This window comes from Mesocricetus auratus, unplaced genomic scaffold, assembly GCF_017639785.1.
Source record: "Mesocricetus auratus isolate SY011 unplaced genomic scaffold, BCM_Maur_2.0 Super-Scaffold_100007, whole genome shotgun sequence".
NCBI classification, from domain to species: Eukaryota; Metazoa; Chordata; class Mammalia; order Rodentia; family Cricetidae; genus Mesocricetus; species Mesocricetus auratus.
The window spans coordinates 54,504,091-54,524,729 of record NW_024429191.1 but is presented as its reverse complement, the minus strand read 5'-3'; the positions used below and the strand labels follow the sequence as shown (position 1 = coordinate 54,524,729).

The 20,639-nt window shown below is 49.5% G+C and overlaps 1 protein-coding gene across 1 annotated transcript; it reads left to right on the top strand.

Moving 5' to 3' along the window:
• Positions 1–11,807: 11,807 nt before the first annotated feature.
• On the top strand, positions 11,808–17,221 carry Rflnb (refilin B). Its single transcript, XM_005067387.4, has 3 exons — positions 11,808–12,166; positions 14,619–14,728; positions 16,686–17,221. Exons 1-3 carry the CDS (start codon positions 11,957–11,959, stop codon positions 17,014–17,016), a joined length of 651 nt encoding a protein of 216 aa, XP_005067444.1. The 5' UTR covers positions 11,808–11,956; the 3' UTR covers positions 17,017–17,221.
• Positions 17,222–20,639: the final 3,418 nt, after the last annotated feature.

Sequence of the window (20,639 nt, the reverse complement as noted above, 5' to 3'; positions counted from 1 at the left end):
AGACAGGGTTTCTCTGTATTGTTTTGTAGTCTGTCCTGGAACTAGCTCTGTAGACCAGACTGGCCTCGAACTCACAGAGATCCACCTGCCTCTGCCTCCCGAGTGCTGGGATTAAAGGCGTGCGCCACCAACACCTGGCAAGAGGCTTCTAGAACTGTAGCACTGGAGAGGCTGAGGCAGGATGATCGGGAGGTAGAGTGCTTGCCGGGCAGCTGTCGGAACCTGGATCCATCTACAGCACAACCAAAAACAATACACTGCCTAAGGTTTGTTTTTTTTTTTTTTTAACCAGAACAAATTGTGGGAGAAAACCTACTGTGAAATGTCCAGTCCACCAAGACTGCTTCCCACTTCATCTGAGATGCCTTTCAGCTTCTGCTCCATAATCAAGTGGAATTTGCACAATTTCCATGACTCCTCCTGTTCAGGATAATTTTTCAACAAGTCAGAAATTAAGACCAGCTTCTCAGTAAACTCTCCTCTATTTTCAGGGTCAAGGAACATCTTTACATAGGGTGACAGAGCCCTGTCACTTAGTCTGTAAGTAAGGTGCAAGAAGACTGCATTCCACCGGTGCCCTGAAGGAAGTACCGTTACTGGCATCAGGGCAGCCACTGCCCGGCTTTCCCAGGCAAACAGAAGGATGGCTCATACACAGAGAAACAGCCATTCACAGACACCTGCCACCAGACCCAGGCTCGGGGGAGTCCTGACACCGTGTGTGTGTGTGTGTGTGTGTGTGTGTGTGTGTGTGTGTGTGTGTGTCCGTCCAGAGAGCACACTGGATCCCCTGGAACAGGAGTTACAGATGGTTGTGAGCCACCCTGTGGATGCTGAAAATCCAACCCAGTTCTGTGGAATAACAGCCCGGTGCTCTTAACTGCTGAGCCATCTCTCCAGCCCTCCCTTCTCTTTTTGAAGCAGAGTTTTTTACTCTGTAGTCCAAGCTCATTTCAAACTTGTGTCAACCCATCTGTCTCAGCCTCCCAAGTGCAAGGATTACATAAAATAGCCATACCTAGCTTGTGCTCTTTTAACTTTGAATTATATTTTTTTCAAATCTATTTTAATGTATACACACACACACACACACAGTAGTGCCTGTGTTGTGGAGGTTAGAGGACAACTTTTAGGAATTAATTTGCTTCCACTATGTAGTTCCTACTGATTGATTCAGGCAGCAAACACCTGCCACTGAGCCATCTTGCCAGCCCTTATCCCCGGTATTAGCTCTGAGGCTGGCAAGCTTTGCTGTCAGAGGGGAGTGCAAGAAGTAGGTCCCAGTTGCCTTGGTCCTGGGCCCTAGCTATAGAGGCCAACTATGTCTTCCATGGGGAGATGGGAGATGGCAAGTTCCAGGCCAGACAGGCCACATAGCAAGACCTATTCTTAAAACTACTTAAGTGGGTTGGATACTTTTTGTGTATGGGACCAGGAAGCTGAGAGAGAGAGAGTGTGTCCCTAAGAATATGTGCCTAGGTGTGGGGTGGACCTCAAAGCAACTACTGCTGCTTGACAAGATTCCAGCATTTCATCATTACAGACCACACCCAGGAAAGGGTGGAGCCACAAGACCAAAGTCTCCTTCCATTTTTTAGATCCCATGTACTTCACCTATAGTTTTCAGATTTATAAGTCAAGGGGTTCTAGCTATACAAAATAGGCATGGAAACTTTATTATAAATAACATGTTTTGAGTTTAAATCTTTTCAGAGAAAATCAGAATGTTGAAACTGTTTCAGTAAGTGGAAAATATTTTTGGGCTCAATGGCAAGGGGGAGGAGGATCAAAGGACACCCTCCACTGCCTGGCAGGATTGCTCAGTGGTTACAGCACTTGCTGCCCTTGCAGAGGACAACCTGTGTTCAGATCCCAGCACCCACTAAATCTAGTTTCATAGGATCTGATGCCCTCTTCTGGTTTCTTTGGGCACCAGGCATGTGAGGCCAGCCTGGTCTATATAATAAGTTACTGAAAAGATAGTCTTTTTTTTTTTAAAGCACATCTGGTGGCACACACCTTTAATCCCAGCACTCAAGAGGCAGAGTCAGGCAGATCTCTAAATTCAAGGCCAGCCTGGTCTATATAGCAAATTCCAGAACAGCCAGAGCTACATAGTGAGACCCTTTGTCTCAAAAAGAAAGGAGGATGAAGAAGAAAGGAAAAAGTACTTTACATCTGAGATCATAAATGACAATTTATAATTTATGTTTCAACCCAGCATCTACTTTATTGCTGCTTGCTTTGGTTTCACAGAATATAGAAATCTTGATCTGAAAATTTGTAAACAAGCCAGGAGGTGGTGGCCCTCACCTTTAATCCTAGCACTCAGGAAAGTGAAGCAGGCAGATCTCGGGGTTGGAGGCTAGCCTGGTCTACAGAGTGAGCTCCAGGACAGCTGGGACTATAGAGAGAGACCCTGTCTCAAAAAAAAAAGAAAAATTGAAAACAGACGTCTGTCCTCTCAACCACAGATACTCTCTCCCCCCACTCTGTGTGTGTGTGCGTGCATATGCTAGCATACCTGTGCCACAGTGTGCACATGAAGTTATGTTATGGTCTCACTTCCCACCTTTGAGACATGAGCTCTCTTGCTGTTCACTGCTGTCTACACCAAGCCAACGGGTTCCCCAAGCTTCCTGTGAGTTTCATATCTTTGCTTCCCATCCCCTGATAGGGCCACACTGGGATTACAGATATTGGTGAACTCTACTGTGTTGGATTTTTATGTAGGCTCTAAGGATCTAAACTTAAATTGTTAAGCTGGTACGGCAAACACTTTACCCATCAAGCCACTTCCTCATCCCACGTACATACATAATACATACATACATACATACATACATACATATTTTTTTCAAGACAGGGTTTCTCTGTGACTTTGGAGGCTGTCCTGGAACTGGCTCTTGTAGACCAGGCTGGTCTCAAACTCGCAGAGATCTGCCTGCCTCTGCCTCCTGAGTGCTGGGATTAAAGTTGTGCCACCACTGCCTGGCATCTCAAATAAATTTTAATACACACACACACACACAATTTGTTTGTTTGGTTTTTTTTTTAAGCACAGGCTCACCTCAAACCCTCAATCTTCCTGCCTCACAGCCTCCTGCACAGCCTGGGTTGCTGGGGCTACAGCAGTGTGTCACCGTGCACAGCTGCAAGCACAGATACTCTAATTAAACAGAAGTGCAGGGGTTGGAGAGGTGGCTCATCCCTATCACTACATAAACTGCATATGGTAGTGCAAGGTTGCTTTTTGCTTTTTGTTTTTAATGTATGCATGCATGTCTGTGTACAGTATATGCATGAGTACAAGTCTCTTGGAAGCCAGGAGAGGGCATCAGATCCTCTCATTGTGGGTGCTGGGAACTGAACTCTGATCCTTTGCAAGAACAGCATGTGCTCTCAACCACTGAGCTGTCTCTTGAGACCCTGGTGGCACACACTTGTAATCCCAGCACTTGGGAAGTGGGGGCAGGAGTATCAGAAGTTCATGAACAGCCTCAGCTACAAATCAAGCTCAAGCAAGACTAGATTAAGAGATATAAAATCCTGGAGAAAGACACACACACACACACACACACACACACACACACACACACACACACACTCAGAGAGAGAGAGAGAGAGAATGAATAGAATCAAAGCGTTGTGGGGGTCTTCCTCATGCCATCTTCATGTGGGTCTGGAAGCTCCTGTCCCTTGTTTCTCTGACCTTGGAAGCTAGGAGGTGTAGGCCTTGCAGGAAGCAGCCCCATTCCTTCACAGCGCCCCACCCATTCAACAATAGCACCTGAACTCTTGCCCAGTTTCTGTTCAGATAACCCTGAAGGCCACCTTCTCTGCTAAAAAAGACACTCCGGAAAGCTCTGCTGAGCACCCATTCTGCACAGCAGTCAATTCCAAGAACGAGGTGGTTGTCTTAGTCAGTGTTCTGCTGCTGTGAAGAGACACCATGATGAAGGCAACTCTTAGAAAGAAAAGCATTTAACCTGGACTGGTGCCATGCATGCAGACATGGTAGCCGAGAGTTCTGCGTCCTGATGCAAAGGCAGCAGGAAGAGAGAGACTGGGCCTGGCTTGAGCACTTGAAACCCCAGTGACACACTTCCTCCAACAAGGCCACACTGTCTCCAACAAGGCCACACCTCCTAAGCCTTGTCATGTATGCCACTGCCTTCAAACATACTAGCCTATGGGGTCCATTCCTATTCCACAGTAGTGTAAGGGGAATGAAGGGAGGGGCTGAAAGGAAGCAATCCGGAAAGCCTGGGGCTTTCTATCCAAATCCCCGAGCGTGCAACACTCTCCAGCTTTCCTTAGGACTTGACACATAGGCATGATGATGTGTGTTGCTACCACAGGAAATCACCAGATGGAGATGGAGACTGCCTCAGGGCAGCCTTTGCCTGCCTCAGGAGCCCAAGGTTAAGGGTCAGTACCTGGGCACTTGCTGCTTCACAGCAGTGAATCCTCCCTCCCTCCAGGTGGGAAGTTCTGAATTGGAGCACCAGGGTTCAGTGTACATTATCAGTCTGGGAACTTTGACCAAAGTCTCTCATTTTTTAAGGGGGAATACTAACTGAGATCCTGTTGAGTTCAGACTGGTCTCTACTGTAAGCTACCCTGTATTGTGAAAAGCAGTGGTTTTTCAGCCTGTGCCTTGCCTGGAGTGACTCCATTTTGAGGGTGGACTTGTGAACAGCCATAGGTGTTCAGTACCGTCCACTGACAGACTAATAAATGATTTGTTCCCAGTAGCACCACCCTATAAATGTATGGGGTGAATTGGGGCTGTAAGAGCAAGAGAGGACTCATGGGAAAAGAGCCACGTCCTCACAGGGGCCACCTCAAGAGGAAGATACCTAATTCTTTGATGGTGAAGGATCCCGCTGGTCTGTTGTCTGCCTACCTAGTGTGCACATCAACTGACCAGTAGGCAGAGACTGGCTGTCCCAGGGGCTACGGCACACCGGAGTCCCAGCCTACTCAGATTGCTCTGAGTTTTATCTGTCTGGACCTGCCATCCACCCGGTCTCTGGTTCATCTGGCCCCGCCCTTTCAGCTCTTCTCAAAACTGTGGCTGGGCCCTAATGACAGCAGCAGACTCGATGTCCCTTCTCTCACCTGCTACCGGTTTACAAAGAACCTAGGGCCTAGGATAGCTTCATTTTCATTTATTTCTAAATTTATTTAAAGTCTATTTTATTATATTTTATTTATTCAATTTCCATGGATGTGTGGGTGCCTTCCTCCTATGTAAAGGTCAGAGGGTAACTTTCAGGAGTCAGTTCTCTTTATCCACTTTGTGGGACCCTAGGAATCAAACTCAGGTTATCAGGCTCAGGATCTGGCACCTTTACCTGCTCATCCATCTCTCTGGCTCCTGTTTTTATTTTGAGACACCAAGATGGCCTTGTACTTTCTATGTAGCCCAGGCTGGCCTCAAGTTCCCAATCCTCATGTCTCATCCTACCCTGTAGCTGTTAGTACAGGTTCTGATTCAGGAGGCAGAGAAAGGCAAGCAGAGCCTTGTGGCTTGGAGGCCAACCAGCTCTACATAGTGAGGCCCAGACCAGCCAGAGATGCAGAGTGAGGCCCTGTCTGCAAACAAAACAACAAACAAAACACGAGCTACCAGGGCTGGGGAAATGCATGAGCCTATAAAACACTTTCCTCCCAACGTGAGGACTGAAATTAGGATCCCCTATCGTCCACACAAAGCCCGGAAGGCACAGGGTTTGCCTGTGATCCTAACTCTCAGGAGGTAGAAAGAGAGGATCTTGGGAGCAAGAGAGCTTTGGTAAATACAGAGAAATCCAGGAAGATATCTGACCTCCACACACAAAAATAAAAGCAGTTGATGTTGCCTGCCTCTTGCATCTGCAAGGTGGTTTTACGAACACTTCCTTTGATGGTGTGTTCACACCTACTTCTCCACACCCCCACTGGGGCATGGCCATGATGTTTTTTCCGGCATCCTGGACTAGAGGATGTAATTGCAGCTCTAACTGTAGAAACCCAGAAGGCAGAAGTTCCTCTTTCATTTTCATTGCACAAGACCAAATGTGACCCAACAACCTATGCTGCATCTTGCAAGAAAGCTTGCTTAGTCAAAGTTGGTTGTGTAAAAGACCCAGGCCCTTCTGCCTGGGGTTTTGTTGGTTCAACCATGAAATTGATGGTCATGCTTACTTTTCCTTTTGTTTTTTTTTTTTCTCTCTCTTTTTTTGTTTTTCCTGAGAAAGGGTCTCATGTAGCCCAGCTGGCCACAGACTTGATATGCAGCCAACAATGACCTTAACATCTAATTCTCCTGCTGCCCCCTCCGCAGTGCTGGGATACAGGCACATACTTCTACGCCCAGGTTTATACAGCACTGGTGATCGAATCCAGGGCTTTGTTCATGCTAGACAAGCAAGACTACCAACTGAGTTATGTCCCCACCCTGGTGGCCTTCCTTTCTACATGCAGTGCGAGGTGATACATAATAAAGTAAAATAAAGTGAAGTAGTTATTTTTCCTGGTCACCTCTACTCCACAGTGGCACAGGTCAATATGAGACATGAGCACTTAGACTTCTGCAGTTCTGTAGTAGAGACCAGGTTTTGAAAGCCTGGCTCTCCATGCAAGAGTCCTAGAGTGTTGCTCTGGTCGCTCTTCTGCTTCTTATTCAAAAAGTGCTTTTCAGTTGTAAACATCACAGTCCTAGAGGACTTTGCAACTCCAGTTACAAGAGCTCTGACACCCCCTTCTAATCTCTGAGGATCCAGACATGAACATGGTGCACATAACATAAATAAGTCTAAAATCAAATTAATAAATCCTATAATCCTAGCACTTGGCAGCTAGAAGTAGGAGAATCAGGTGTTCGGTTTAAGGCCATTCTTAGCTACATAAGAATAAAAAAAGAAAATATATAACAAAGAGAAACATGAGATAAGATTTGGAGGTGTTGGGTGAGGTCTGCTGGGTTGGCTATGCCAAGCTATGGAGGATGTCTTATCCCCTAAGACTGGAGTTACACAGGGTTGTAACACTTTGTGTAGGTGCCTGGAACTGAACCCAGGTCCTCTGATAGAACAGACAGTGGTTTCAACTCCTAAGCCATCTCTCCAGCCCCAAGCACCTGTCCTATGAGAAGCAACTGGCTGTACACAAAGGCTCCCATTCCCCATCCTGTCTTGGGCAGCAGTTGTACAGTGCCAGAACCTCGCCAGTCTTGGATCACTGTGGAGACTGTTGAGGCTGCCTTTGCATTATAGCCCCACAGACTAGCCATTTGTCTAAGGGATGGCAACAGCATACCCTTCTATTTGTCAGTCAAGGAACCAAGAGTCTGACCTACAGTTGCTTAACCAAGGGCTGTTTTCCCAGCTTGCAAGCCCTCGCCCAGTCGGAATGTGCTGAACAGAGCCAGAAGTACAAACGAATTGATGTAGGCCCAAGGAGGCCATGTGTCCTAGCCCTCTGCAAAATCCCATCTGTATGTATTTTGCAAAGGCCAGGAGTGGACCTTTTCAAGTGTAACTAGGGAGCACTTGGGAAAGTCAGTGCTGAGTTTACAGATGGGAGGTCCCAGGTAGGGCCAGAGTTCACGGAGCTTGTGGGGGCTCCCTATAAAGGAAACATTTGCCTGATTACATACCAGCCACACTTGGTCTCTGGGTTAATGTTACCCTCTAACTTGAGCAGACAGCATCCCTCCACCCAAACTGGTGAACTCCCAGATGAGAGGTTGGGAAAGGGGCCTGGTGGTCCGCCAGGCCTGCTTAGCTCTGAAATTGCCAATCAAGCACCTAAATGTTCCTCTGGCTCTGTGCTACCCTGTGAATCCCAAGGGCTCCTGGTTATCGGCTCATCCCCACCCCCAACACCAGTGCCCACACTCATGTGGGTTGTGTTGGGTTACTTACCATTAGAATATGTCTTTGTCTTTTAAGCCTTCTGTGCACTGGAATTACAGGTGTGCACCATCCTTCCTGGTTCCTAGCTAAAGCACATTTTCTTTATCAACCCTGGAGGAGGAGGAGGAGGAGGAGGAGGAGGAGGAGGAGGAGGAGGAGGAGGAGGAGGAGGGAGAGAGAGAGAGAGAGAGAGAGAGAGAGAGAGAGAGAGAGAGAGGGAAGGAAGGAAGGAAGGAAGGAAGGAAGGAAGGAAAGAAGGAAGGAAGGAAGGAAAGGAAAGAAAGAAAGAAGAAAAAAAGGCAAGATCTCATATAGCCCAGGCTGGCCTCAAACTCTCTAGGTAATCAAGGATGGCCTTCAGTCATGAATTCCAGATCCCCGTGTCTCCATCTCCCAAGTGCTGGTATTGCTGGCCTGTACCACCTACCCTTCCCTTCTTTACTAAATATGGTAGACCCCTTTCAATGCCCTTTGAAAACAGGACTTTAATCTTCAGATACTTAAAGGACAAAATTAAATTCTGTTTTTTAAGTGTTTTCTTGGCATGAATACAAATAAAGGAAAGAAGAGATCTGATTGGACAGTGAGGCAGGTCCTCTACATTATTGAACAGATTACAACCTGGAACCCTGGAGGCTGGAGACTGCAAGGTACCATGGACATGGGCACAGGCCAGCAGACTGAGCCAGGACTGGTTTTAATCCACTGGCTGGCTTTGCTGAAGACAGGCCATTCCACAGAAATAAGCGGCAACCATGAGGGGTCCTGCTTTGCCCTTGTCTGACTTAATTCCCATTTGGGCATCAGTTTACTTTAGTGCAAAAAACCCACAAAAATGCAAGATTGGCATCCATCGTCAGGCAGCTTTTGTTCCTGAGGCCCTGCTGGGAGAGGCCTGAGGCTGGAAGCCAAGTTCTGTGGGGACTCGGTGCCTCTGTGATCTATGCCTAGGGCTGATGGCCCTCTCTGAAAGGACAGCTTTGAGATGAGGCCAATCTCTATAGACTACAAAGTCTCTCTGGGTCATGCTTGTTTTGTCTAACTTACCTCCTGGTTTCCAAAGACACCCAGCTGCCCTCAAATAAAAGCCTGTCTCCTAAACTGGGATAGGATGGGTTAGGGGAAGCAGGTACCTTTTCCCTTCCTCTGCTGGCTTTATTTTATTTTTAAACAAGGCCTTGTTACATTGCCCTGACTGGTCTGGAATTTCCCCCCACACTTGAATTTTCTGAGCAACTTCCTGGGGGAAACATCTGGAATAAGATGTAGGATGAAGAGCCTGTGTGCACGCTCTTTAAAGGCTTAGGTAACTGTACAATTTGAAGCTGGGTATTTGACGAATACCATAATCCCAGCACTTAAATGTGGTAGGCTGAGGCAGGAGAATTGTCTAGAATTTCAGGCCAGACTGTAAGACTTTGACTTAAAACCAAAACAAAGCATTTTAAATCTAAACTCGCAGCTCAGGCCTTCAGAGAAAGAGCCCATTTCCGGGATCTGAGCTTCAAGGTTCACACATGGTTACACAGGAAGTTCCCTTCAGGCCCCCTGAGCCAATGGTTTGGCTGTGTTTCTTTCCAAGAGCACCTCTGCCCTGCCCCCACCCCAGGAATGTCAGGTGTCCCATGTGAGGCCTAACCAGACAGGGTTATTGGCAGGAGATGGTGGATGATTCTGGGGATTCTGTGTGGAATGGAGGTTCACCACCTTGACCTCTGTGTCATGAACAGACCTATGGTTACTTGTTCAAGCTCTTCTGATTTCTGCACACCTCAATGCTAAGTAGATCTGGAAGGAAGAAAGGGAGGGAGGGATAGAGGGAGGAAAGAAGGAAGGAAGGAAGGAAAAAAAAAGGAAAGAAGGAAGGAATGGCGGGTCACTCAGTTTATGCTTTGAAAGTTGCTTGGTAATTCTCCGGAGGCAGGAGGATGCCCTGCTTGGTCTGTGTCTAAAAGAGTTGGGAGAGGTTGTTCTTGGTGGTCAGACAGAGCCCATACAGGTTGTAGACCAGCTACTCCCTGTGTCCAGTTCGATGACTGATACGCCTGTGGCCCAGAAGCCGCTGTGACATCCTGGGCCAGCTGCTTAACAGTGCTGGTGTCAGTGAGGATGTGTACCAAAAAAGAGTCGCCTGGATTCACTGGACCCCTCCAAGGCTGGGAACCTCGTGTTCTCTTTCTTATGCTAGTGGCTTTGCTGTCTCCATGGATCTTCTGCCACGATGTAGATAAGTGTTCAGAATACAGCGCAGAGGGTGGCAATGTGGCTTCTCAGGCTCCAGAGTCAGCAAGTCTCAAAGTAGGCAAACTCCCTCCAACAATCTGCACTGAGATGGAGTGGTTGTCAGGGTCCAGCATGCTGAGCTTTCTCAGGCTCGTCCTCCACGATCTGGCCTACCGTCATCTCCTTGAAGCAGTTGCCACCTTCCTGGTCATCCTTCAGGATATGACCAGCCCGCCTTTCACGCCCTCAGAAAGTACAAAGGCTTGTCCTCTGAGGCCGGGAGTCCAGAACTGCTGAGGTGTGCAGGGGGGGGGGGGGGGGGGTGTGCAGGGGAGTGGGGGATGTGTGACTGCACAGAATGTCCTTGCATTAGATGCTTGTCTGGTACCATACCCTGGATTTTTTAACCTATCCCCACATGCCCTGGGTGAATAAACACCCTCCCAGTACAGCCTGCTCCAGAATGTATCCTCTGTAGAAGGGATGAGCCTGGCTTTTCGGTTCACAGCAAGCTGCCTTCTACCTGTCATGTGATTAGAAGGCAAGTCCCTCTGTCTCCTTATCTGCAATGGGTAGAGAGAAGGGAGGACTGAACTTGGCTGCCAGATCTAGTCACAAATCTGCCCCGAGCAGGACAGATGTTCTTTGTCTAGACAGAGCGGTGGACAGGACTACGAAGGTGGGCCCTCAAGTCTTCTGGTGGGGTATATGGTACTTGCTCAGAGCTGGCACCAGATGAGTAGGTTTGGTGGAGGCCAAGGTTCCAGAACCTCAGAGAGCAGCATTAGAACTGCCAGGGAAGTGTGATGACTGTGCTTGGTGCTGACCCTGGACATCTCCATGAGAAAAAGCACTGAGTTTGGGCAGACCCCCAAAGCAACTAGTTCCCACTGAAGAGGTGCTTCTCTGTCAAAGCTAACAGCAAGGGCCACAGTCTGGTTTTGCTTGTTGTTGGGTTTGGGTTTTGTGTTGTTTTTAGAAAGGATACCCTCAGATGGCACAGGAGGAAAGTTCCTGTAAGTGGAAAAAAAAAAAAAAAAACTGGCCTCCATAAGGGAATCTTGGGCCCTAAGACAGCAGCGGGGCAACCAACTTACTTGCTAGTCTCTCTTGGAGATCCAAGCCTGTGATACTCTCAGAACTTCCCTGCCTGGCCTGTTCAGCTAAGCACCCGACCTGGGAGTGATCAAGGCCTCCCTGGAGTCCAGAGGAGTAGGCCGGTCTCTCCTCCGGGGCTGATGTGAGAGCCAGAGCGGGCCCTACTGAGCCAACAGGCGGCCGTAGCCATACGAAGAGCATTAAGTATTAATAATTTCCAGTTGTTTGCTCGTCGTCTCCCCCCCCCCCCCCCCCCGCCCCAGGCCTCTGCAGGCTGGGACTCGGCTCTGGCTCTGGGCTGCCAGATCTAGAGATATTAGCACCTCTCGGGGGCCGGGGGACAGGACAAGGGGCAAGGATCCCAGCGCACCCCTGAGACAGGGCGGGAAGCCGGACAGAGCCTTGCCAGCGGGCGACACGGCTTGCCAGGGGGAGGGCGGAGGGGGCGTCGCGGGAAGATCGGGGCGCCTGCAGGCTGGGCGACTCGCGGCGGGAGCGCAGCGGCCCCTGGTGCACGGCCTCTCGGCGGTCACCACGGCTGGGCCGGCCCCCGAGGCGGGGCGGAGGGCGGGGTCTCAAGCGAGCGCGGCCGCCGGCGACACCCGGACAACGCGCCGGCGGCAGGGCAAGGAGGGCGGCCCGGAGGGCAGCGGCCCTGGCCCGCGTGTGCTGCCCTCTCTCGCACTCCCACACCGTTCTGGCTGTGCCCCTTCCCCGCCACACGCGCAGCCATGGTGGGCCGGCTGAGCCTGCAGGATGTCCCCGAGCTCGTGGACACGAAGAAGAAAGGCGACGGCGTCCTGGACAGCCCGGACTCGGGGCTGCCCCCAAGCCCCAGCCCCAGCCACTGGGGGCTCGCCGCGGCGGCGGGAGGCGGTGGGGAGCGCGCTCCGGTCCCAGGGGCGCTGGAGCCCGACGCGGCAGCGACCCCAGCAATCCCGGTGAGTTGCCTCGTGCGCAGACTTCTCCCCGTCCAGGTCCATCCGGAGCCAGCCTCGGGGACTCCCCAGCGCTCACTGTCGGTGCGGCCACCCGCCTGTCGAGACGGCGTGGCCATCCCCGGGAGCCGGGGCGGGAGCGGGAGCGCAACGAGAGAGCCTGGCCAGCTGGAGCCAGTGGCTGGAAAATTGTCATCGCCTGGGAGGCGCGGGAGCCCCGGGAGAGGCGAGCCGCAGTCTCCTCCCTTCGAGGTGGTGGCCCCCGGGGCTGCCAAGCTGCGGCTCGACCACATTCCTGTCGGGGCGGGCTGGGTGGGGCTCCCGGGACACGGACAGGGAACCCGGCCCTTCCCACCCGGGGGGCCCACGCCCCGAGGCTTTGCTCCCTAGGCGGCCTCCCTCTGCCGGGACCTGGGAGAGGGGGTGTGTTCTGGGCTCCCGGCACTAGGCGGGCCAACCTTTGAGAGACTTGGGAAGTCATGCCTTGAGCCTTCAGTGTGTTGGTGGGCCCAGGTCCTGAATACCTAACTCAGCCAGAGTTCAGATCTTAATGGGTCTAGAGTCCTCCAGGCCAGGTGGCCAAGGCTTTGAAAGTTTTAATCCTTTTACTTCTTTTACTCTAAACTTTTTGCAACAAAAACTCAAGTCTGTTTGGCCATGGGATCTGTTCAGGTGGTGGTTTGCAGGCCGATTGAGCACAGGGGAGGCCACATCCTGCCTACAGTCGAAGCTCAAAGTAGGACTTGGGATGGCTGTAGACTGGGTCTCCTGTTATTCTTGGGGACCACAGCGGCTTTGGTGGTGTGGGTTCTCTTGACCTATTGACCTATTGACTCTGTCTTAGCAAGCATCAGCACCTCATACTTCATTCCAAGATGAAGCTTGCTTCTGCTCGACCTTCCGGCCTTTTGCCTCATCTTACCTGCCCTGACGGCAGACCAGACAGACACTCACGGGTGCTTCTGATGTCACTTCTTCCACCTGCCAGGAACCTCAACCCCCACCTTTCCCACCAAGCCCTGATGACCTTTCCATGCTCAACTATGTCACCTCCTCTGGGAGCTTTCTCAGACATGCTCCAGAACCTGTGGCTTGGTGTCCATCCTTCAATGCCTCCTTGTAGATTTCTCTCTCATTACTGCTACTAACCCACCTCATCCCCCTCCCACACCTAGATACCCAGGGAGTGTTTGTGTGCTGGGCAGGAATGAGAGGCAGGGAAAGGGAAGCCAAATGGACCTCTGGGTAAAAGTTGTCTTGGGGTATGGGAGAACAAGCTGTGATGGCCACATAATGCTGCAGGTTCCAGGGCTGCCTGGGATGTGGCCTCCTGAGGGGACACTCTGGCAGCCAGAGAACAGAGCAGGACCCACTGTTTCTAGATCTGTACCCACACCCATAACCATACATGCTTCCCCAACCCGGAGTCCCTATGCTCCATCCTAGCCCCGGAGCAGTACCCCAGGACTCTGGGCTGGTCCTTTTGGCTTTTGTGTCTTGTACTGGAAACAGAGTAAAGATCTCAGAGCCAACCTTCTAGAAACATTTGCCTTCTTTGTCCTGGGGGTGGGACTGCCACTTCCACACCCTGGCACAGATGTCACTCTTGCTCTTAAATTAAGCAAAGAAAATGACAGATCTCAGAAAACCAGAGAGCAGAGTGCTGCAGAGCTGCCTCTGCACTGTGTTTATCTCTGCACATGAGCACAGAGGGCCGAATTCTTGCAAACTGGGTGACCAGAGGCTGTCACCTGAGCTTCCCTGCTGAGTCAAAGGCTGCACCCTGCACACTGGGCTTTCTGGCTAGTGGAAGCCGACAAGGAGCAAAAACATCTCTGTGTTCCACTGTCACAGAGCTGCAGGAGCCCTCTGTCTTGGATGGCTGCAAAGGAGGTAGGGAAGGAGTGGATCTTTACCTTAAAAAGAAAAAAAAAAGAATCCTGGGAGCTTTTCTTCCTTGGCAGTAGCTGTGGCCTTCTTCCTCTAACTGTTGCTGAGACAGCGACAGTGGTGGAGCTCTGAAGAGTTAAGCGTGAGTTGCAGGGCTTTCGGGTACAGCGCCTCTGGCCCTGGCCCCAGTCCTGAGGTGGAGTTCATCATGCCAGCTTTCTCTTCTGCCTTTCACAGACCTTCCCCCTGTGCAGATAGAGACATAGGATGGACACAACTCCACCGAGGACACACAGCTCACTTAGGATGGGCCTTGCCTAATGTGCTCATAGGTGTAGTGCCCGTCACTGAAAAGGGGAGGGGGCAGGATTGACCTGGGATTTGACCCCGACCTTCCTGCCCTGTCTTGTGCACTTCCCATGCCTTGGGGCAGGCCTGTCCTTTGGAGGGCCAGACGGTAGTCACCCTGGAGCCCTCGCTGGAGGCTCTGAGCCTCAGCCTTCTGTGGAGTGTATACTTTGACTGGTCAGTCATAGGTCTAATCATTCTCTCTCTCTCCCCGAAGAACCCAGCATCTCGGACCCAGTCTCTGACTTCCGGCTGCTCACCACGGCTCTGTCCCCTGTCCTTCGGCGAAGGAGTCGAGTTTGACCCGCTACCACCAAAGGAAATAAAGTGAGTCTACTGATATTATCTCTTAAAATCTTTTTAAAATTCCAGGTATGATTGCTTATTGTTTTAAAAAGTTAATTATGAAAATGTACCAAAGACTATTAACAGCTTGAGTTATTTTCTTGCATGAAACTAATTAAACATATAGATGTTCCATTTATTTATGTAGTTGTTTAAGATTTCAGATGGGGCCTTGCTATGTTGCATTAGCTGGCTCGGTATTCACTGTATAGCCCAGGTTGTCATCCAACCTTAGGGTGATATTTCTGTCTCTGCCTCCTGAGTGTGAGGGTTACAGGTGTGCCGGACCACACCTACTAGACCTCTTTTTAAAACAAAAGTGAGACCTGGTGATGAAGTTCTGCTGTATGCTTCGCACACTTCATACACCATGCCTTGGGGTGCTAAAGATTTTGCTGAATATTGCTGCTTTCCTGAAGCCACTGGTCCCCTCTACCCCACCTTCAGGGTGCTGTGACCCTGTGTCATGTTATGTCCCTGGACAAGTCCTCTGGGAATGATCTCACCCAGGATGATCGGGGCAAAGAGTTGTGGAGAGGTTCCAGAAAAGGGCTGTCTTTTTAGCAAAAGGAATTTTACTTTTGGTGACTGGGGGCTTTGTAGCTGGAGTTTCAGTTGCCTGAACACAAAGGGGCCTTTTATATGGAACAGAGGGAGGTTCATCCCTCTAGAGGTGAGCAGGTTCGCCTTTCATTCCCCTGGAGATTGTGTTTCTGACAAAACTGGGACATGGCTTCGTGACTTTAGCATCTTGTGACTCCAGGGAGAATACAGAGTGCTGCTTCTCCCCCACACGATGCTTGTGGAGACACTGATAGCCATGGAGCAGCAATATGAATGTAGCCACGTTGTCCTTGTGGTGTTCCCTGAACACATTAGCGATGAAGGGTGTGTAGACATACAGTCCCAGCCAGCATTCGGGAGGCTGAGGCAGGACCTGGGGCAATTCTAGGCTAAGCTGGCCTACTCAGCAAGACCTTGTCCCAATAATAATAATAGTAATAAAGCAACTGAGGGATATAAATAGAAAGTTAGTTTGTGGCCATCAGGGATGCACTTTGGCTTTCATTGACAGGGTCAGGTCCCTGGGTCCCCCAAAGTTGGAGGTTTCCAAACTATAGTCGAGGTAGGCCAAGCATTGAGGCTATGACTGTAGTCAAACTTCTAGAGCCAGCCCTCAGCAGTTCTGGGATTCTTTCCCTTCTCATGCAAGAGCTGGTCATGGAGGGGGTGGGGAAGCTCTTTACCCCCATACAGAAGCCGACTCCACCTTGATTCATGACACAGCTCTGCTCAGTGACAGATGCGTTCAGAGAACAGATCCTTGGGTAATGTCACTGCACGATGTCTTGGGTCCTTAGGTAATGTCACTGTATGATGTCTTATATCTCTGTTCATATCATGAAAGGAAGTCAAGGCAGCTGGGTGTTGATGGCGCATGCCTTTAATCCCAGCACTCGGGAGGCAGAGGCAGGCAGATCTCTGTGAGTTCGAGGCCAGCCTGATCTACAGAGTGAGTTCCAGGACAGCCTCCAAAACAATACAGAGAAACCCTGCCTCGAAAAAAAAAAAAGGTGCTATATCATAGATCACTAGATGATGTACTCTTATAAGACCACTGTCATGTATGTTGCTAGTCATTGACCAAAATTGTGCTGTGTGTGGCTTAATTGCCCTGACAGCACTTGGCTGCATGTAGACACTGTGCCTGTTTGTTATCAGAGAGGATTCTGAGGTATATGTTTGGGAAGATGCATTTAGGTAGGTTCTGTGACAGACTGACTGGAATATGCCTCTCATAAAGCACTCCTATAGACTCTTGCTGCTTCTCCCTGATGCAGCCTACTTCAATGTTTGTGCCTCTGGAGAGAAGAGAGGCCACACTTGGGAGGACAGCTTCTCTGAGGACAGCTTCATGCTGTCTTGTATCTCCCCACAGGTATACTTCCTCAGTCAAGTATGACTCTGAGCGACACTTCATCGATGATGTGCAGATGCCCCTGGGCCTGGCGGTGACTTCCTGCAGCCAGACGGTCACCTGTATCCCCAATTGCACTTGGCGAAACTATAAGGCTGAGGTGCACTTTGAGCCCCGCCACAAGGCCTCGCGCTTCCTCAGCACCACCATCATCTACCCCAAGTACCCCAAGACCATCTACACCACCACTCTGGATTACAACTGCCACAAGAAGCTGAGGAGATTTCTGTCCAGTGTGGAGCTCGAGGCCACAGAGTTCCTGGGTAGTGACGGTTTCTCAGATGAATGCTGACTCAAGCTAGCTACTTGGGGTTGGGCCAGCTGTTCTTCCACTGCCCGGTCCCCAGACCACCCTGGACAAGCTGGGTAACATTGCTTTTGTGCATCATCCCAGCCCCAGAGGGGTCTTACCTGGAGATACCTCTAAACCTACCAGGGGAAGAAGGGGAGAGAAAATCACTGCATCTTATAATAATAGAGAAACTTGGCTTTCTTTACATTTTTTTCAGATTTTTTTTTAAGGAACATGTATATATGTGTTCTGGTTGGTTGATGCAATTTCCCCAAAGTCTCAATTTGATGAAAATGAAGATAGGCAGAACAAAGGGACGATGACATTGAGACAGGCTGAGGGGAACTTGTCCTCCATTTTCTGATGAAGAAAGTGGGAAAGACTCTGGGATAGAAAAAATGAGTTTTAAGAAATTTCAGCCATGCATATCTTCATTGCTGAAAAAAAAAAGCGAAAGGGAGCTAGCTCTGGCAGCCTGTGATGCCCAGGCGTGCACAGCCTGTGGAGACGTGTGCTCTGGACCATTCTTTGTTTCCACCTCCATTGGCTCTTTCCTGCTAATCCAAACTCTTAGCATTATCAAGATCTTTTTCATGGTATGAGGGGAGAAAAACAAAAACCACAAAAGGAGATGCCTTTAAAACATGATCACTCTGCCTGGTCTGCCTTCGTTGGATTGGGTAAACAGCTAGCCCCGTCTAGGCCACCGCAGCCGTCTGGTCCTCCAAGGTTGGTTCCAGGCGCAGGCTCTGGTGCAGCCCTAGCGTGCTTGGCATCTGGTTAACATCTCCCTAGGCTTGTGTAATTCTGCTCATAGGTATTTTGGGGGTTTTGAAATACTTTCCCTTTTTTTCACAAGGCAAAATGCAGCAGAGGCCTCTTTTTGAGAGGAACGGCGTTTTAAAAGAATACTTTGGGGAAATGCATGTCGGAACTGTTGGGAAAGGGGTTCCACTGTAGGCTGCCTGGCCTAAGAGCAACTGCGATAGGAGGAGGCAGATTCGGATGTGACTCCATCATCGTGACTAAATGTCTCGATGGGATGATTCTTAGGACTTTGATAGCGTCATAACTGGGAAGGATTGGGTTTAACCCCAAAAAGCAAAGAATATTGTTTACCATCCAGATTAAGCTAAGATGAATTCAGGAATAGGGAGTGACAATTCAAACACCACAGCCTTGCCTCTGTGGTGATGGGGGAACATTTCTTTTGTGCCACTGTATACACAGAAGTGACTATGGTGTAGCTGAGCCAGCCACCGCAGCGGGGCAATGCTGACCCAGTGGGTGCTGTGCACCAGACTGCCCCTGCTCCCCTGCCCCTACCCCAGGCCTGGCTTGCTTCTTAGAACCCCCTGCCAGGCGCCACAGTGCTGGAGTAAAGAAAGTGGCAAACTGATCTTTCTTCCAGCATTGGAAAGAACAAGTTGTATATACCCCCCCATACATCCAAACCATGTCAAGTGGGCTGCAGAGCCTCTGCCCTCTGATGTCTCTGGGTCTGTGAGGATGGCTTCCATCTGTCCAGAACTCGGAATTGAGAACATGTTGGCTCCCCTGGAGCCACAGCAGAGACCTGCTATCATGGAAAAGAGGTGCCAAGATAATGGCTGTCATTTGAAGACTGTGGCACCTTCTAGAGCCACACCGCCTAGTCCATGTCCCCAGCAGACAACAATGCCCTGCCCCCTTCTGTTGTACTTTTAACTCATCCTCCTGGGCAGAGAGATTGCTGGCTTCATGGTCCCGGCTGACTAGGGAACAGCTCAGTTGGGTACACACTGGGGACACAAGCTTCTCAATAGAACTCAGAGTGGCAAATGCTACTTGGCTTTGGAAAAGCATTTATCTGCAAAAGTGGATTTTCTAGCTGACTTTATAATGTCACTGAAGTGGGAAATACAATTCCTTACTTTTTTTTGCAAATACAGGGTTTTTGTTGTTGTTGTTGTTTGTTTTTTTTGAGACAGGGTTTCTCTGTGTAACAGTTCTGGCTTTTCTGGAACTTGCTCTGTAGACCAGGCTGCTCTTGAACTCACAGAGATCTGTCTGCCTGTCTCCCAAGGGGTGGGATTAAAGGTGTGCGCCACACCCACCCTCACTCCCACCCCTCACAAATACAGTTTTGTTTTGGTTTTGGGTTTTTTGTTTGTTTGTTTGGTTGGGTTTTTTTTGGTTTTTTCGAGACAGGGTTTCTCTGTGGCTTTGGAGACTGTCCTGGAACTCGCTTGGTGGTTCAGGCTGGTCTCGAACTCTCAGAGATCCGCCTGCCTCTGCCTACAAATACAGTTTTTAAGTTGGGAAAATCACCAAGGCTTTGCTCTGCCTCTTTGGTTTGGGTTCAGTATGATAACTTAAGATATTCCCGCCTCCCCACCCCAGATCTTAGGCAGGATCATGTTAAATTAAGGCAGAATATTCTAGGTGTGGATGGGACCAGAACCATATCAGTAAGTAGAAGCAAGAGACTGCGGATGTCTACTGTGGATGGAAATGCGTGGGGTTATTCGGTAGGTCATTTGCTAGGAGCCGGCTCTGTGGAGCTGTTTTGAACCTCCTCTGGTTCTCGAGCTGCAGGCCCGGAAGCTGGGTGACATCCTGGAGCACCATGATGGCAGTGTCACCAGCCCAAAGCAGATTCCTGATAGTTAGTGGGCAGAGTGGAAAAGGAGATTTTATAACTCACTCACTTGACATTCCTAAGTGTGGGTGAGGGACTGGGTGTGTTTTCTAGGAAGCTCTTCATTCTTTTCTAAGTTATGGCTGCTGCAGATGCTGTGTGTTTCTAGGGAAAGGTAATTTTCCTCTCAAACATCTAAAGACACTTCATTTGAATTTGAGCAAGTGTCTTTTCATTTGACACTTTTCCTGTTGTTAAACTTAGAAAATATTTGACACACACCAAAAGACCCCCCCCAAAAAACCAAAAAACCCTTTAAAATTATCTTTGACTTCTGTCCCACTCCATTTGTGCTTTGTGACTTCTCCACTTAACAATAAATTAGCTAAAACATAAAACCCAGGGATGCTTGCTTTGTTTTATTCATTCATTTATTCATTCATTCTGTATTTTAGTTGTTGTTTTTTGTACTTTTGATGTTTCAGTTCGTTTGTTTTAACAAGCAGACTCACTGTGCAGCCCTGACTGACCTGGAATTCACTCTGTAGACTGGGCTAGCTTCAAACTCACAAAGACCAGCCTGTCTCTGTTTTCCAGGTGCTAGAATTAAAGGCATGTGCCACCATGCCTGGCCTGCTTTTATTTTTTTAAGGAAAATGATGATGTTGGGATCAGCAAACTGAGGAAAGCCCCTGTCTTGAGACCCCTCCCCCAACCCTGTTAATTGCTAGGCAGGCAATCTACCCCATAACTATCCAGCCGCTGCTCGTCTCTTGAAAAATTTTGATACATTTTGTTTGTGACAGGGTCCCATGTAGCCCAGGCTAGCCTTAAATGTGCAGCCAAGGATGGCCTTGAGTTCCTGCCTCTATGCCCTGAATGTTGGGATTATGGGCATGCTCTGACACACACAGCTAGACATGATTTATCTGACTGTTAATATGAAGATGTGAGAAACTTTTGGGGGGCATATTGATCGCTGGACACACTTTCATAAGGGAGT

Bases quoted from the DNA above. Each gene is read 5' to 3' on its own strand.
- Rflnb (XM_005067387.4), top strand. From the start codon at position 11,957: ATGGTGGGCCGGCTGAGCCTGCAGGATGTCCCCGAGCTCGTGGACACG. The intron at 12,167-14,618 runs GTGAGTTGCCTC...CTCTCCCCGAAG, and splicing joins CAGCGACCCCAGCAATCCCG to AACCCAGCATCTCGGACCCA. The intron at 14,729-16,685 runs GTGAGTCTACTG...ATCTCCCCACAG, and splicing joins CTACCACCAAAGGAAATAAA to GTATACTTCCTCAGTCAAGT.